General features: G+C 40.6%; 1 protein-coding gene across 1 annotated transcript in view; it reads left to right on the forward strand.

Annotated features, from left to right (window-relative positions):
- The window catches only part of LOC124577102 (serine/arginine repetitive matrix protein 1-like), a 303,302-nt gene extending 292,912 nt beyond the window's left edge, over window positions 1-10,390 (forward strand). The window contains exon 10 of the mRNA XM_047131217.1: window positions 7,322-10,390. Coding sequence (XP_046987173.1) covers window positions 7,322-7,423 — 102 coding nt within the window. The 3' untranslated portion in view covers window positions 7,424-10,390. The remainder of the gene's footprint in view (window positions 1-7,321) is intronic.
- The last annotated feature ends 8,253 nt before the right edge of the window (window positions 10,391-18,643 follow it).

The raw sequence follows: 18,643 nt of genomic DNA on the forward strand, positions 1-18,643 counted from the left end.
AGCAGTGAGCTTTATTTCGAGTTGGATGTGTAAGTTATATTGGGACAGGAGTGTATACACTTGTATATTTTGGCAGTACCTTAAAAATATAGTGTAAGATGCACTGTAAAGAGTATAAATAAAACATAGTACAGAAATGTGGGATACCATGTAACTGAGTTAAAATGTAAAAAGTTACTAGGTACGAACCAAGAATTCGCGAAGATGGTTTTTAACCTTCCTGGCTGTCAAATGAAGGGGTAGGAGCAATTGGGGCAGGGGTCGCAACCTGAGACGTGGCTCCAATGTCCTGTTCTCGCCCCAGGTACCAAGGAAAGCTTAGGGACCAAAGCGCGTCAATCACAACGTTTATTTCTTTACTTATTTATATTTTATCTTTTTTCTGTTATTTTATCTTATTTCAATCGAGCGTAGCAGGAAACCGACGAATAACCAGTACCAAGAGTGGAAAATGTGTGAATCAACTCATCATTTCAGGAACAGCTCAACTCTGCGATGGGCTATGGAACACACTACAAAGAAAATTAGAGAAAAATTGTTTGTATTTGGAATCGCGGATAACTTTATAATGCCGTCCAATAACGAAGTGCCAGAAATGAAGAAATGAAAGACATTTCTCTCCCGCCAGCAAATAAGTAGTGAACTCTGTTCCCACTTACGGAGTTCGTATTCGTTAGTGGGAAATATCCTGAGTCCAGAAAGAGGAGCAAATGAGAAGATATCTGATGAGGAGTCGTACCGATAATTAAGGCACCAAGAAACATAGAACTATCGTCGATATGCACACCAGGCAATGCTGGTTTGCTTCCAAAACATCACAAGTGGCAGCAGTGGGGTGCCTCCGGGATGAGCGTGTAGGCACCAGCGGCATACTTGCTTCCAACCAGAGGTTGTTGAGAGTTTCGGAGAGAACATCAGGCAACGGTTGAATAGCACAGGAAAAAGAAATACAGTAGAAGACGAATGGGTAGTTTCAAGAGATTAAATAGTGAAGGCAACTGAGAATCAAACAGGTGAAAGGACAAGACCTAGCAGGAATACTTGTATAACACAAGAGAAATTGAATTTAACTGATGAAAGGAGCAAATTTAAAAATGTAGGAAATGAAGCATCAGAAAGGGAATAAAAATGTATAAAAAATGACAATAACAGGGAGTGCAAAACTGCTAAACCGGAATGCCTACAGGAAAAATCTAAGGATTTAGAAGCATATTTCACTAAATGATAGGGACTGCCTACAGGAAAATTAAGGAGCCCTTTGGGGAAAAACGAAGCAGCTGTACTGTATGCATATTAGGAGCTCAGATGGTAAACCAGTCCTAAGCAAAGAAGAGAAAGAGGTGGAGCAGTATGTAGAGGGCATATACCACGGAGACGAACATTGAGGCAATATTGTACAAAGGGAAGTGAACGTAGATGAATATGAGGTGGGAGATACTTTACTGTGGAAAAAGCTCTGAAACGTCTAAGTCGAAACAAAACTCCAGGAATTGATGACATTCCGCCAGAACTACTGATAGCCTTGGAAGAGGTAGCAAAGACAAAACTCTTCCATCTTTTGTGCAATATGTATGAAACAGGCGAAATAGCCGCAGACTTCAAGAAGAATTTGATAATTCTAATTCCAAAGAAAGCAGTTGCTGATAGATGAGAAGATTAGTTTATCAGTTTAACAAATCATGGTTACAAGATACCAACACCTGTTCTTTACAGAAATATGGGGAAACTGGTAGAAGCAGACCTCGGGAATGATCAGTTTGGATGTCAGAGAAATGTAGAAAGATGCGAGGCAATACTCACCCTACGGCTTATCTTAGAAGATAGGTTAATGAAAGGCAAACCTACATTTACAGAATTCGTCGACTTAGAGAAAGCTTTTGACAATGTTGAGCGGAATAGTCTATTGGAAATTCTGAAGGTAACTACGGTAAAATACAAGGAACGAAAGTCTACATTCAACTTTTACAGAAACCAGATGGCGGTACTAAGAGTCGAGGGGCATGAAAGGGAAGCAGTGGTTGAGAAAGACGTGAGACAGCGCTGTAGCCTGTCCGCAACGTTATTCTGACTGTATACTGAACAAGCCACAAAGAAAAATTAGGAGTAGGAATTAAAGTTCAGAGAGAAGAAATAAAAACTTTGAGGTTTGCCGATGACATTGTAATTTTTTCAGAGACAGTAAAGGACTTGAACGGAATGGACATTGTTTCCAAAGGAGGATATAAGATGAACATCAACAAAAGCAAAATAACGATAAAGGAATGTAATCCAATTAAATCATTTGATGCTAAGGGAATCAGATTAGGAAACGAGAAACATAACGTAGCAGATGAGTGTTTCTATTTGGGCAACAAAATAAGTGATGATGACCGAAGTAGAGACGATGTAAAATCTAGACTGACAAGGGCAAGAAAAGAATTTTTGAAGAAGAGGAATGTATTAACATTGAATATAGGTTTCAATGTTAGGAAGTCTTTTCTGAAGGTATTTGTGTGGAGCGTAGCCTTGTATGGAAGGGAAAAATGGCAGGCAAACAATTTAGACTTCCGAAATATGGTGCCACAGAAGAACGCTGAAGATTAGCTGTGTAGATCACGTAACTAATGGTGAAGTACTGAACTGAATTTGGGAGACTAGGAAGTTGTGACCTAATTGACCAAAGGGAGGGATCGGTTAATAGGACGCATTCTGAGACACTGAAGGATCACCAGTTCAGTATTAGAGGGAAGTCTGAGTGGTAAAACTCGTAGAGGGAGAGCAAGAGGTGAATACAGTAAGCACATTCAGAAGGATGTATGTTGCAGTAGGTACTGGGAGGTGAAGAGGCTTGCACAGGATAGAGTCCGTGGAGAGCAGATTCACGTCAGTCTTCAGACGGAAAACAACAACAAATTAAGTAAAACTCCCGTTTACTCGGGCAGAAGCTCGAGTGCTGCAGGACTGCTAGCATGGCTGCCTGAGATTGTGTGGCTTCATCTTCCACAAACAGACCGGCGGTTTCTCGATATTTAAATAAATAGAAACAGATACGGTGCAATTCCGTGGTCTGTAGTCTGTAGTGTTTGCCTTTCCGCTTTTGCTGTAAACACAGCTCATTAGCAAGGAAAACATACGGCCAAGGCTTGGGCCCTAGCGTTTAATTACCACCGGAAAGACAGGTTCGGCTCATTTGCGTTGGTCGAGAGGTATATAGCCTGCTTCTTTTTGTAAACAGCGATGGTAAACTTCTGACGATGCTCTCATCTAGAACGAACTCCTCTGTTTGTCTCAAAGTAACATCTTACGTGTTGGCGTATTTTCCTTTATTTTCTCACCGCTACGTGCAAAAATTAAATACAACCTTATATAAATTGCAAAAGCAGTAACGTCTAGCACGATGAATATTTCTATAAGATCCATACTGAAGTGAATAGCAAATTAACTCTCCTTATGTTTCTTTCCCTCTATTCAAGTGAAATGCATGTCTGAATAGCAATCGAAAAGCAGTTCCTTCGTTTTCAAGAGTATGTAGTTTGTAATATATTAAATGTTTATAGCTGCCAGGAAATCAAAATATCTTCATTTGTGTAAACGGATCACAAAGTCCCAGCAATATTGTAAGGTGGTCGCTGCAAATGTGATCGGTTCGATTACTGATGGACCTGAGTATCGTCGCCAGACATCGAGGAATGCGAAAAAATAATAGACGTCAATGAACGTGATCGCCACATTATCGAAGTATATATCGTATGTTACATGGACTGAATGGACCAGATTTTGTTGTTGGTCCACACATGGAGATAGCTGCTCCTAGCTGCTCTTGAAGTGTACCAAGCTCCGGTATTGTATTTCATCCTCTATCCATTTGTTTCCCATTCACAACACAAACTACACTGGCAACTATCCAACACACTTAAAATTTTTTCCTTAGTGAAAGATGTTATCCATTCCATCACTAACGCTTCCATACATGTGACAAGGGGGTGATTGGTCATGACGGGTCCCCCTGCGTGCTTTTGATCTTGTCCCTTGTCATCATATATTTCTTTATAAAAGTGTCACTACAGCTATTTGCCCTAAAAGTGATTCGTGTATGTGAAGCTCGCCTTCCGGACTGTTGGTATCGCTGTTTCTGGGATGCTCGCGTTATAAATGTCTCACGGAGTTTTTTTAGCTTTGTGCTACTGCCTGGAGTATGAACTACACAAGCTACGGTCATTTCCAGGACAAATGCTGAGAGAGAGTACAACATAGAAATCTCTGGCAACAAGGGACTAGGTAACTAGCACCTACGAATAATGTTCACGCCAAATTTGGCGGCTAATTCCTCCAGAACCTCAGCATGAATGCACGGGTTGGAGAGCTATTAAAAGACCGTGAACAGAAATGCCCCGATCCAAAAGCAAGTTAGTTAAATGTATAATTCTAGGATATATAGATCAATTCTTTTGAGTGGTGAAAAACTCAGTGTCGCATATTGCAACCGGCACACAAAATACAGTTCAGTGCAACGTTACGTCCCTACTGCTAGCCGCTACAGGGCAGTAATACTGGCGTAATTATAGTACGAAACAATTGCGTCTACTGTTAATTTTTGTTTATTTTTTAAATGATCACACAGCAATTTGACCGTATTGTTGTTTACTTAATTACGACCTAGGTTCCGGCCTTTGATGCCATTTTCATGTGATTCAGTATATGTCAGTAACATAATGCCGGACATCAAGCTGAAGATTGACCTTAACATTAGGAAAATTCCCCCCCCCCCCAAATTGCCTATGTAAAATCATCATCCTGTAAAAAGATCAGTAAATAGTAGTGGGAGCACGTCGCATGTAATAGAAAGATGTTTTATTGTTTGTGATCGTTGATATCTTTATAAACTGAGTATTATTGTTTCTCAGATTTTATAAATTTTATTGCATCTGACATACTATTAGTAAATTTCTTAATTCACTTTCAGTGAAGAAACATCTAAAATTGATCCCACAATGCCGTTCAACGATCACACTTAATCAAGTTTTCCTGTTTAATTAGTGCTGCTGTATGAAAATGCATTTTGGATTTCATTTAGTAATTAAAAATTGCGTTTAAAGTTTTTCAGTACAGTTCGATTAATAAAATATAGCACGGTACATCAGTGCTCAACTTCAAAAAAATTGCTCATAAAACACTACAAATTGTTGTTGTTGACCAATTTCGCTTATACAGTGTGTTTCAAAACTCGACGGCAAAACTTCATAAAGGGATTCGTCATGTAACAAGGAGAAAAAGGGCTATGTCAGCATGAGTCGGGAAATGCACAGTTGCCGAGTTATTTGTGGAGGAGGAGGAGGAGATTAGTGTTTAACGTCCCGTCTACAACGAGGTCATTAGAGACGGAGCGCAAGCTCGGGTTAGGGAAGGATGGGGAAGGAAATCGGCCGTGCCCTTTCAAAGGAACCATCCCGGCATTTGCCTGAAGCAATTTAGGGAAATCACGGAAAACCTAAATCAGGATGGCCGGAGACGGGATTGAACCGTCGTCCTTCCGAATGCGAGTCCAGTGTGCTAACCACTGCGCCACCTCGCTCGGTAGTTATTTGTGCATGTTACTGTTAAGTAGTGGACATTGACAAATTATGAGGACATAGATGTACAGGATGATTCCGTGACGATATCACAAACTTTCAGGGCTGATAGAGCAAGATAAATCTATCAACGTGAGGCAGTGGACCCTGATCCGGAAACGAGCGAGTCGAAAGTTAAGAGCGAAAACCTTTCTGATGCATCTTAGAACGGATGTCATCTACTGCAAGATATTTGCTTTCCATATTTTGAAAGGTAGTCGTATGGACAAGAGAAAAATGACCTGTAGAAGCACAAGCCCTAAGGCACATACCTTGAGACATGTCGGCACATGTTCATTTCTACTACTGTGAAACACATCTCTTTTGCTGAACGTGTGCTCAGAGCCCTTAAGTGGGGTAAGACACCAAACGGGCCGACTTGGAGCAGGAGAGGCACCACACGACATTTTAATTTGCACTGTCTATAGTTTTACAAATAAATTCATAAAACTTTGTCAACATGATCAGGAGGGATTCAGAATTCACACTCTTAGCAATGTAAGTCCAAAAATATAACAAAATAAATTTTTTACGTGTGAAATTTCATCATTTTTTCACTTACTATTGGCTGCATTTCTTACTATAGGTAAACTTTTCTTTATAAGTCAGAGAGATACTTTGATGAATTTTGCACAGCATACAAACCATACTTACAGGTGTATGAAACTCTAGAATTTTCCAAATCTATTAAAAACTGTGGTAAAAAATGAGATAATTAACCATAAAATTTGAGTTTTTTCTAAACATGTAGTTTAAAATGTAACAGCTCATTCATTTTTTCATTAATTAAATAAATTCTAGAGCTTCGTACACCTGTACGTATGGTTTGTATGTTGTGCAAAATTCGTCGAAGAATCCCTCTTACTTATGAAGAAAAGTGTACCTGTAGTAACAAATGCAGCCAATAGTAAGTGAAAAAATGATGAAATTTCACACGTAAAAAAAAATATTTTGTTATATTTTTGAACTTACATTGCTAAGAGTGTGAATTATGAATCACTCCTGGTCGTGAGAAAGTATAGACAGTGGAAATTAAAATGTCGTGTGGTGCCTCTCCTGCTCCAAGTCGGCCCTTTTGTCCTCCAACCCCCCTTAAGGTCTGCATTTTAGACCTCATGTTTACTACAAATATATTCTTGTTCTGGTCATACTGCCTTGGAAAGCAAAGAACTTGCAGTCACTCATATTTATCACAACGATATCTGTCGACTCAACCGTTTCCGGACCAGGGTCCCTTGCCTCAAATTGATACTTTATCCTTACGTATTATCCCTGAAAGTTTATTACATCACGAAATCATCCCGTTCATCCACGTTTACATTATTTGTCAGTGTGCACTGTGTAAGAGTAACATGCTCGAATAACTATGCATTTCCAGATACATGTTGTCACCGCCTGGTTTTCTTCTTTTTATATGGAAAATCCATTCCTGAAGCCTTGCGCCAAGTTTTGAAACACTGTGTATAACCATCCTCAAACCAAAATATCCACAATAAGTTGCAACGTTGTTGGAATCGATGAAGTCAGTTATGTAAATTCAACATCTTGTTGATGCTGCCAACAACGCCAGCTCACCTTCAATACTTCGCGGTCTGACGGTATGATGTAAACCGACCGCCAAGCGCAAATGAACAGCGCATTGGGATATTTATAATTCAGTTTTTGTTAAGCGATGGCTACAGTTCCTGTAATTGAAACGTTGTCCATTACACTTATTTTGTGTTTGTCAGCAGGGCGCTATGGAGGCACTGATGAACCGCCACCGGGAGGAGCAATGGCTACGGAGACGCTTTGGACTGCCCCCGGAGAGTCCTCATCAGCAGTTCGCAGGGTAGCCTGGTGACGTCACAGAAGTCTTTTCTGGTCGCCGCATCGACGTTCCAGCACCAAAGGCGCGAGAGTACTGTTTACTGTCTGGGTGCATGCTTCGTCTCGAGGACTATTTGGAAATTAGGGCCGCGGATGTTACTAAGAGACTGGCAACGGCCTAAGTTCAATATTCTGTCGGCGTTGTCTTGTCAGGAAATCAAAGACAATATTATGTCTGTATGTCAGTGAAACCGGACGAATTTCTTAACTCGTCTGTTTCGAGCGCGCTTGACTGAGTATCCACAGTCTCTATATGTTATTTGTAACTGAATAAGACATAGTAAATTCTATTCCTAATTTAACATAACGGATTATTTGCTATTACATGCACATCTTGGAGACAGGAAGTGCTTGTGAACTTGGAGAATGGTACATAAATCACTCATTATAACCAGTTTTTGTATATTTGTTACTCGAATTTTGATGTACCAAAGTGATGTGGCCCAGTAGTTTGATCACATGAATGATGTACTCGGAATATTTCGATCTTAAAACTCAAGATCTTGGAGAGCTATATTAGACCAACACCTACATTCTGCAAAACACTGTGAAATGCATGCGAGTATTAATTTAATATGTTTCCTTCTGTTCCACTTACGGACAGGTGGTGGGGAAAACGCGCAACAACCTGAGTGTCTAATTTTATTTTTATAATCTTCGCGAAAGTGGTATGTAAGAACACAAGACTATTTATAAATACGACCACGAAAATGGATTGCGACTATTTTCTACCAAGATTTGTGCTGGAAAATGACTACCACAGATCTCTTGAATCATTTATCTCGCAATACTGTTTGTACGAAATTATTTTTAATAAACCAGAAGTGCACTGTTCCTGCTGTAAAGAGAGCAGAAATATACGGCTTCTTAGATTAGCAACCGTTCGGAAGAAACTGCATTGTGAGTGGAGCGATTTGGGAATTCTCACATAGTCATCCCATGGGGAAACAATAACGCTGCCATTTATACTGTGGTGTCAAAACCATCTATGTTCATAAATGGAATGCCAACGTAGCAAGTTAAAATATGAGATACAGCAAGTCTATCATAGGCGTGAAATTGTGATTGTGTACCAATGTAATAGTAAAGTGTCCATAATCTGGATCCCTTGATCTCTTCAGAAACCATTTCACTCCTAGGTTTGCGGTTGAGTTTCTCCCTTAGTACACAGGTTTTAGGATGTACTAATACCAAAGTCATACTCAGTCTAGTGTCACTGGATGAAAAGTCGAGATGAGACGAAACACTCTGATGCAGAACGAGGCAAACAAAACGAATCTTATGACTCAAACACCACTCACTGCATGAAAATTAATCGCACAAAGCGTTTTCTTAAAAAGGACACAATAGCAACAGGATGCGCATCACAAAACCCCTATGCGAAAATATAGATATCTCTTATCTGTTTTTCATTTCGTTCAACGGAATACTGAAAAAAGAGAAATTACACACATTATTTCACTGATTTCATACGACTATTACCAGATACTGACCATTAAAGTATCATTCACTACTAGTAACACATCCCCCTTTCCTCAGTACATCTGCTTTCCTAAAGTACCAGCGAAAACCAAGTATTGTTTTCTAACAAACGTACGAAGCAATCGAGCTAGTTTCCACAAGCTTACGGTAATAAAAGTACACGGTGTCACAATTTTTGTATTCAGCGAAAGAATCTGAACACATTGACGTTACGGAGCGTGATAATATTTGTTGAATTCCCTGCATTCTCAGAAATTCCAGTTGTTACCTCGGAGACCTAGTATCTGCGCGCTTTAGACCACAGTTACGATCGTAACAAGTTTCAACGATATTAACGATATCAGAGACACAAATATTTATTGTTTCCATTTAAAAGCTCGTCATTGCATACACAAGCTAATTTGAATATAACCCACATTATCAGTATATTTCCTTTCAAATTACGACCAATGAATAAACTGTGTATAAAATAATTTGAAGATATTTGAGAGCATCGAAAGAAACTAAAACGATATGGAGCTGAGAAAAATTTCTGTTACTTACCCTTCTGTTGGTCCTGTACAGCAAACATAAATATGAGGCGAAACTAAATTGCAACTTCATTGTTAAATACAAGAAAACGATGGAGAATTAGAGTGAAGAAACCAATAAATGATTTCCCTCTAGTCTTCCTCATTTATTCTAAACTGTACTCAGTTTCAACCTGAAAATCTCCACTGTGAAGCGAATGTGGCCTCATAAATGGACTAGGTGTTATATGTGTACTGTTAACTACAGTTGTACGGCTAATAGAAACAGATAAAAGTAGGAAAAGTGAAAAAAGAACGACTTTCCAATGTCTAAGAACGGTGCGCAAAATGGTAGGAGACAGAGATTGTGATAATGTTTGCGATACGTTTTCAGCTAATATTTCTCGAAGAAAATATATTAAGATCTCAAGCTATACTTTTTATAAGACTAAATCCGAAACTAACTGATCAAAAAATTCTGAATATCGGTTTATGTCCGTACTTTCACAATAGTGATCTATTTGCCATATTGGAAAAGAAAAGAAAGTAGCTGTCAGTCATTTTAATCCTATTTCATCGAAGAACTAAAATTGTGTGAAGACCTGTCTCCATAAGTGTGTGGCCACAAATTTCTTTCCCACTGATTTGCCGTGATACATATGTAACAATTGAAAAAAATGTTGTAATATTCGTATTATAAGCGATTTCATGTGAGAAAGTATCATGTGATCCTATTAGCCTTTGTACTAGGCAACTTGAAGGAGCAGCGAGATTGAGCAGGTAGCAATTATTTCGGACTGATCAATTATTCTTCTGAAGTCCACTCAAATTTTCAAATTTTTTGAACAGACACACCCAGTGCCTACTGAGTATAATAAAGTGAATATCATATGTTTGTGAATTCTGATTTACTTGAAATAATGTAACTGTGTAAGACGCAATAAAGTGTATGTATTTTAAAAGTTGTGTGTTTCTCTTGTGGTCTGTTCCTGATATTTCAGTTTCTGTTTTCAGAGTCTTGCAATATTCGTGGGAGATGTAATTGAGAACAGTTCTTAGTTACCACACGGGCACCAGTCACTATGTCATATGAATGGGAGGGAACTAGAAGACACTTTTATGTCCAACATATGAGATAGTATAAGTTGCAGAAAAAAACCTGTATATGCAGTTCGAACTCTAACACTACATGCATTTAGAACTACTAATTGAAATATTGGTGGTAATGAATATTACTCAAACAATAATTCCCAAATGTGCGTATATGGTGATACCTGTAATAGAAATATAAACTGACGACTCATGTGAAACAGCATTAAAATTTAAAATTTTTGACTTCGTGAGAGAACTATTTAATGACCTCTTGTAGGTTTACTGCAGAGATACATACCTTTCCCTAGTTTTCGATTGCCGCCAACAAATTTCGTCTTTATAAAGAACTCTCTGAGTTCCACTGAGCGGGCCAACCAGGTGCCCTCCCGCTCGACGGAGAATGTGGGTATCGTGTTTGAAGAGACTCAGAAGTTTTAATGAGTGTATGGCGAAGCCTTGTCTTGGCATTCGAATGGTCGCGTTCGGTATTTGTGGTGGGACGGGGTAGAAAGGTTCAGTCGGGCTGTATATAGAATTTGCATAATTGCAACATGAGTATGTTAATCATTGACGGAAATCGTGTACTGCACGTATATTAATTTTCTTGGATCGTATTGACAAGTTTAAGGTAGGGAGTAACAATGGATCTTTTATGACTTTAAAGCATATTGTCCATATAGTGATATGGTCTTTGTTCTTTCTCGAAGACACTAGATTTCCGTGTGCAGTGCAGAGTCTGTGTGCTGTTAATATATTCGATTCGCTAAATATATCAATATCGCACTGTCTACCAATGACTTTTATTTAATATTTTCCGCTGTATATAGATTTACACTTGTCTCAAATTGTTATATGTTGAAACTTGGAGTGTCCTGCATTGCTGAGCAGAAATGTCACACTTTCTCTGGCGACTTAAGTATCTGTTGGACATAATTATACGGGTTTCTATTCAAATAGTTTTCAAATTAGTTAGTTTTCCTCTTTACCACATTACTATTCAGGCAACTGTAGTAGTGACTGGTGCTGTTCTGTTGCGAACAGGCAGAACGGACACCTTTTTCTATTCATAATTCTATGGGCATGATGGCTGTTCCATGAAGAGATTGAGTGCGGACCCTCAACTAACATCTCAAGCCCTGCAGGAATCAGAAATCTGCGGGTAGGTGATAATGTACTATGGACGAGGGTTGTTGTGGTGTGGCGAGAGTGACGTTGGGAATTTGGGTCTAACGAAAAGCACGTCCGGATCCCCGAGGCGGTTGCGATGTGTTTTCGCATTATCGCTTCACCCGTCGGCGTAGCAAACTGTCCTAGTCACTTGTTTACGTTCAGTATCGTGTGATTCCTTGAGTACGTCGCATTGCTATTTACCGTATAGTGTCTGGTGTTTGTGCAGCCCTTCCTGACGCGGCGTTGTCTCTCACCATGATGCCCAGCATGGTTCCCACGTCTCTTCCACATATAGATACCGTCTGCTACAGGTTTGATTCATCCACGTGGCATGTGCAGCCGGGTTGGCTGGTTGGTTCATTTGGGGGAAGGGACCAAACAGTGAGGTCATCGGTCCCATCCAATTAGGCAAGGGTGGGGAAGGATGTCGGCCGTGTCCTTTCACAGGAACCATCGCGTCATTTCCATGGGTAAATTATGGAAAACCTATGGCCGGCCGCGGTGGTCTAGCGGTTCAGGCGCTCAGTCCGGAACCGCGGGACTGCTACGGTCGCAGGTTCGAATCCTGCCTCGGGCATGGATGTGTGTGATGTCCTTAGGTTAGTTAGGTTTAAGTAGTTCTAAGTTCTATGGGACTGATGACCACAGATGTTAAGTCCCATAGTGCTCAGAGCAATTTGAACCATTTTTGAAAACCTATGCGAGCCCAGTGTCCTAACCACTGCATCACTCGCTCCGTACAGCCTGGCTCTTTACACATACAAGACTGGTTGGTGGACAGGATCAAGATTTCTACAGATCAGGTGCATAATACGTACTTTGATTTGGAATTATATTTTTTTTTTTTGTTAAGTTACTTGCTCCGCTTCGGGTTGAGAGTGGGAGCTAACATCATAAAGATGTTCGGGCTAACATGTGGCTCCTTTTCGTCGAAACGTCTTGGCTCAAACTCGTCTAGGGGTTGAGCCGCACGTATCGCATTTCACGCCCTAAATTAGACACTTGTGACCCTTTGATTAAATTGTCTGGCTGATGGTAAGTTTGCAAAATACAAACTTAACGTAACACATAATAACAGAATTAATAATATCGGGAACTAAAATAGCGACCCATAAATTATATAGGCCACACAGTTGCGATTTTGTTAGAATAGTGTTTATTCAGAAAGCAAACTAATAGCAAAAGTGGTCGTATTTAAAGTTACACTCGAGCGCCTATCCATTTGACATATTTCGATAATTCACAATCTCATCGAGAAAAATACAAGTTCGACACTCCAGCTCGCTAACTATGCGAAAAGAGTTCACACCAGGTGCGCGGCTGCTCACCGCTCAGATACTAAGTTACGCAATACTCCACAACGCGAAATTTTCTAAGTCGTTTCCCTTCCTAGCTGCCTAAAGGCCGACTGTCCGCTTTCGCGTTTCAATCCGAACTGCACCCTTTGGCGTTTTCACGTCTCCATCCGAACTGTCTCCTTTGGTGTCTCGGCCAGAACTGACCTCTGCCCGTCTCCGACCGCATTTCCCGCACGCCGAACGTCTTCGCTCAAGTGACTAGCGCAGTTCCCTTTCTTGAAGCCGTCTATCTGATTGGCTACAGCTTATTCTCCATTATTTTACATTTAACATATTTAAATAATCAAAGCTTGACTACTTTCACCTTCTTAATAAAGTAACAATAATATCAATTACATAAAAAACGTTAAATTCTTCTACATGAAACCAATACAATTTCCTTCTTAACTTTGAATGTCACGACCAATAGCCTAGCACCAGTGTGCTTTTTTATAAATAAATAAAGAACAAAAGTAACTATTATGCACTTAACTCCACAACAAATATCCCATTAGCTAATGATTCAATAGGGTGTGATGCTGTCATCGTTCAATGTATTTTGTGTGGAGGAAATGATGATTTGATGCTTAAATGAAAATACTGATAATTTTAATATACTATACCTTTTAAACAAGTAAAGTTACAGAGTTGATATTTACAATATGTGTCATTTTCATGACGCGCTTCTACATGAAATGTCGATCGTTAAGGTAGACCAAAGCGTTCAGATTTTAGCATTGAGATCTTGTTACAAAACTTGTTAATTTCACTTTAACAGTAAATCCTAAACTATTATAGATATGACCAATATTCACCACGAAAATGTAAGGTGGATGGCAGATTAAAATTACTGTGGCTTCATTCCCTGCATTATTATAGAATTACGTAATTATCATAAATGTTTTCCTTTATGGTCGATCTTATGTCCACCATATTTAACACTGCCACGTTTCCTTGGCCACAAAAGGCTTCTACTGGGCTTCCCTATGACGTAGGTTCTCGTCTGTCTCACTCGCACACTACAGCGCTTAGGCTTCAATAGACAATAGACGCCTGTGACTTTCCCCATCTCCTGAATATGCGCCCTTCGTGGCATCCGGTCCTAGACAACAGGGTTCGTTTCACAATTCCTGAAGACTGACTCTTTCGGCCATGTATTTAAATGAGAGCGCAATGCTCGATAAATCTCAGGAGGATATTATTGTCTCATTACTCAAGTGTTCTTTAGTCATCTTGATTCGTCTAGCATGGTTCTTTTTAAAATACAGAAGTACTCTGTAGAGACGTTCGGGTTTCTGATCTTCCACTCTAGGTAGATCACTATTTCTGAGGTCCATTTGGCTCCCTTATGAGGATATACGACATGTTCAGAGAGAACGGTGGTCTCCTCGGTACCCCTTGCAGGTGTGTAGTGGTGTTCGGTCGGTAGAAATGGTGATTAAAAACAGTATTCTCCGTCACTTGCAGGTATGTGTTTGTCAGATGCATACAACTCATACTGTCCAGGAAGAAACCTGCTTTATTTGTAATCAGAGCGGCCACCTTTGTACTAATTGCCCGCATCGTGTGGTGGTATTAAAACCAGCTTACGAACAGCGTAAAAAATTGACTTTAGCGGATCTTCTCCCACAGCATTCTGCAGCTGAGCCAATTCCGTCTATTGAAGATTGAAATGGGTCTTTGAAAAATAATACTCATGATTTTTTCCCCGCTGTCCCGTAGGGACATAACCGCTATCACTCCGGCGATGCAGGCCTCGATTATTGAAACTAAGCGTTGCAGAACACAGGACGATGAGATAGCGGAGGATTACTCTCCTTTGGCTTGCCCCTCGGATAGCCGTCCAGTGAAGGACGTTCTTCTCCTACCTCCATTTGTGGACGAGGTAGCCGTGGATACTTATGCACCTGATGAGGTGATTAGCCGTCTGACGATTCTCTCATTCTACAGGCCGTCTTGTTGGCCTAACCTGTTAAGGAATCTGTTTCAGGACCCGACCTCTCATCTCTGCCTCTATTGGGTACCTCTCCTGTTGTCGCAGCTTCCCACACTTCTGCGCCTTCTGTTGAGGCCTCCACGTCACCATCTATTAATGACGATAGCTTCATTGATAACCAGGCGCAGGAGGACCCAGATATTAGTAAACAAATCTCCACATGTGAGCTCCTATCCATGGAAAAGTGGCGTACAGAGGTCTCTTCCTCTCAGTCTGAAATGGATTTTCCGCATGACCCAGTCATATAACTACGTTACATAGCACAAACTCCAAGTAGCCACAGCAAACATCGTATCCAGACTGAGAGAGTTGCATCGTGGAAGAAGAAAAAACATTTGGAAGATGCGAAGATGATCACACTTCCCCTCCCTCCGGTTTATACATTAATTCTGCCATGGACATTGGTGCACAGCTCCGTTCGAAGATGGTTTTTTAATTTTGTAGTTTTTATTCCAGTTCAATTGTCTATGCAAGCATGTACATCTCTCACCATTGGATAGGTTCTGAACTCCGGCTCGCCGACTTCCGACAGTCTACGAATCACTCCTGTGGAGACGTTACTTTTTTTTACACAAAGTATTATATAACTAGTATTCAGTTCCTGGGCTCTCGACTTTGGGAACGCATTCCATTACGAGATTTCAAGGTTCTCAATGATGACAGGGGAACAGGATGCACCTTCTGTGATCTCACGTTAGTTCTTCTCTATACCTCTGCTGGCTCTGGTCGCTGTAAGGAACGTTCGCGATTCTAAAAACAATAACTTTTACCTTCTCCGTACATTACCTACAAAAATTCTATTGAGTGGTGATTTTGATTGTGTCCTCCGGCCGGTGGTCAGTCTTTTAATTAAAGTTTCAGTAAAGAATTCAATGACACAGTATAATCCTTGTCCTATTACACGTGATGCATGTCGCCATCCTACACTTGTCCGATACACTTATTTTACTCCCACCTCTAAACTTGATCACACTTAAATTTCCGACTGCTTGCGGGGACAGCTTCTGAACTTGTATGTGATACCCGCCTGGTTTACTGATCATTCAGCTGTAGCCGTCACATTTAATTACGTACAGCAGCTGATAAAACTGTATCGTCTTCCCTGGATGCTCAATTTAGCCTATCTACAAGACCATACCCTTGGTATTGTCACTCAGGAAGTAAGGGCCTGTTGCTGTTGTGCCACAGAATGGTACTCGTCTATTGTGGCATGGTGGACACTGCATGTCAAGCCACAAATTCATAAAACTCTCATGCGATTTGGTCCTTTAATGTCGGCAGACGTACGGGAGATCATAGAATTTTTTTATTTCGTATTACGTCTACGTCACGGTAGCGCTAGGAAAGTCCCTCCTCGGATCATGAATGCATGGCGAAATTAAGCCAAAATGCTAGAATTAAGACAGTCTCAGATCGAAAGACTTCGTACGCGATCTCACTCACGTCCCATTTTAGAGAATGGACCGACTTCACTATACCACCTTATTCTCATGCGGGCGCGCAGGAAATGCGTTTGTATTGGATCCCTCCCTAAAGCCGATGGTCGAGTACCAACGTCCCACTGTGATCTTGTGAATCTCACTTTTAACTACTGTTATGCGCTCGATCGGGCTGAAAATTAGGGATTAGAGCAGATAGCAACCCGATCAAAATGGTGGCACGTAGCTGGGTCGTGTTCAGGGAGCGGTTCGAAAGTACGAAAGCCGTTCCCTTAGCCTCATTCACCAAGTGCAGGTCTTACACGCCTATATTTTCAACAAAAGTGTATCACGTTCCTCAGATATTCCTGCTTCCTAAATGATGGCCCGCAGTCGACTGTTGTGGCGACATCTTACAAGTTCAGTATAAAGTGGTGGCCACGCCCCGCAGGCTCGGAGGATTAGGTCTTCACGATATTAAAGTGAAGGTTCCATCTTGTCTGTAAGAGTAAACGTCTTTATATCAACACAGGCACCATATTCCCTTACGTTTCCTTTATTTTCCTATCTCCAACTGATCAGTCTGACTCCTCCCATCGTTGTCGATGTAGCCTAAATTGCGAAATATCCAAGAATATTATATAAATTTGAGTTTCTTAAATGGTGTTACCTTCCAAAAGACGCACCTTACTACTGGACACTTGTTATCTCGTTGGCGTCAACCATTTTGCCTATCCCTTGGTGAGATAACTGCCCATCAACATAGTGGAAAACTGCCTGCTGTCATCTTAGTCTTCGACCGCTTCGTCGTGGTACAAGATCTTCCATCTTCTGATACTCTCTGGCGACCGTCTTTTTTGGGCACACACCTTGGTCCGACTAACCAGTGTGACGAACATCATCACTTTGATACCTTAGTTCACAGGCTGGTTTCTTGTGGACGGGATCATGGACTCTGGATTCGACGACAGTTGGCTTTTCTTTCCCAAGGTCCTGAATCCACCTTTCCGGATGAGTTTCTTATTCGTCCGGAAGTATCCTTCTTTCCTCAGATGAAAACAAATACAATCGTCTGGCTCCTGCATCAGTACGTTGATGAAGAAGGGCCCGACCCTGATACCTATGTCTTCCACTAGTATCTGGAGACCGCGAACTGGAACTGGCTACAGTTGACACGTTATCGAACGCAATTTATAAACATACTTTTTCTTGTTTTTGATCGACAGGGTGTTGTTCGGTTCCAGTTTGGTCTTTGATTCATCCCTGTTTCTGGTGCCAAGTCACTTGAAGCCTTGTTTTATTCTCTTTTCTTTCTGATGCACAAAAAATATAAATAAAAGGAAAATAAATAAAATTAATAAATAGACAGCTTGTTTCAAGTTAGTTTCCTAGTGACTTTGAACCTCTCACTTTTGTTTTGTTGCGGATAACTATTTGTCTCCTCAATTTCCAGCTCATATTACATGGTGATTTCGTCTATGGTAGTCTGAATGTTCATGAAAGTACAGAGTCAATCTGATAAAAAGGGCAGTTAAGGGAACCATTCTGGAGAAGCAAAGCCTCTTAGTTCGAGTCCCGACCCAGCATAAATTTCCAACTCTCGCCGTTGCATTGGCGCAATGCCCTGTGCGGCTGGAAGTCACTATTTTTTTTCTATCTCTTTCCCATCTCGTTTCCTTTCCATTCATTTAACCACACTTATTCATCATATTCAGACGAGTTTACGTCTGGTTGTTCTTAACAGTCAGCTCTATATTACTCGATGCAGGTGGCACTATTTTCCGTCATAAATGGAAGCAGTTTCCTAAAATTATCTCTACGGTCTGTCTCAAAACTAGAATCAGTGGCGCTTAACATTACACTTCTCTTTTCTATACATTATTTTTTAGAACGAATGGTAGATGTCCAAGTTTGTCGCAGCTGCAGATTCGCAGCTCTTTATTCTACGAAGAGTGGCTCTGCGATGTGTCGTATTTGTGAACTATAATCTCAGTGTGGGTCTAAATGTCCACTGCACGACGCAGAGCTATAAGCGCCGTTGATTACAAGTTTATCACAGAAAGTCACAGATTCAAATGGTTCAAATGGCTCTGAGCACTATGGGACTCAAATTCTGAGGTCATTAGTCCCCTAGAACTTAGAACTAGTTAAACCTAACTAACCTAAGGACATCACACACATC

The sequence above is a fragment of the Schistocerca americana genome, chromosome 1, assembly GCF_021461395.2.
Source record: "Schistocerca americana isolate TAMUIC-IGC-003095 chromosome 1, iqSchAmer2.1, whole genome shotgun sequence".
NCBI classification, from domain to species: Eukaryota; Metazoa; Arthropoda; class Insecta; order Orthoptera; family Acrididae; genus Schistocerca; species Schistocerca americana.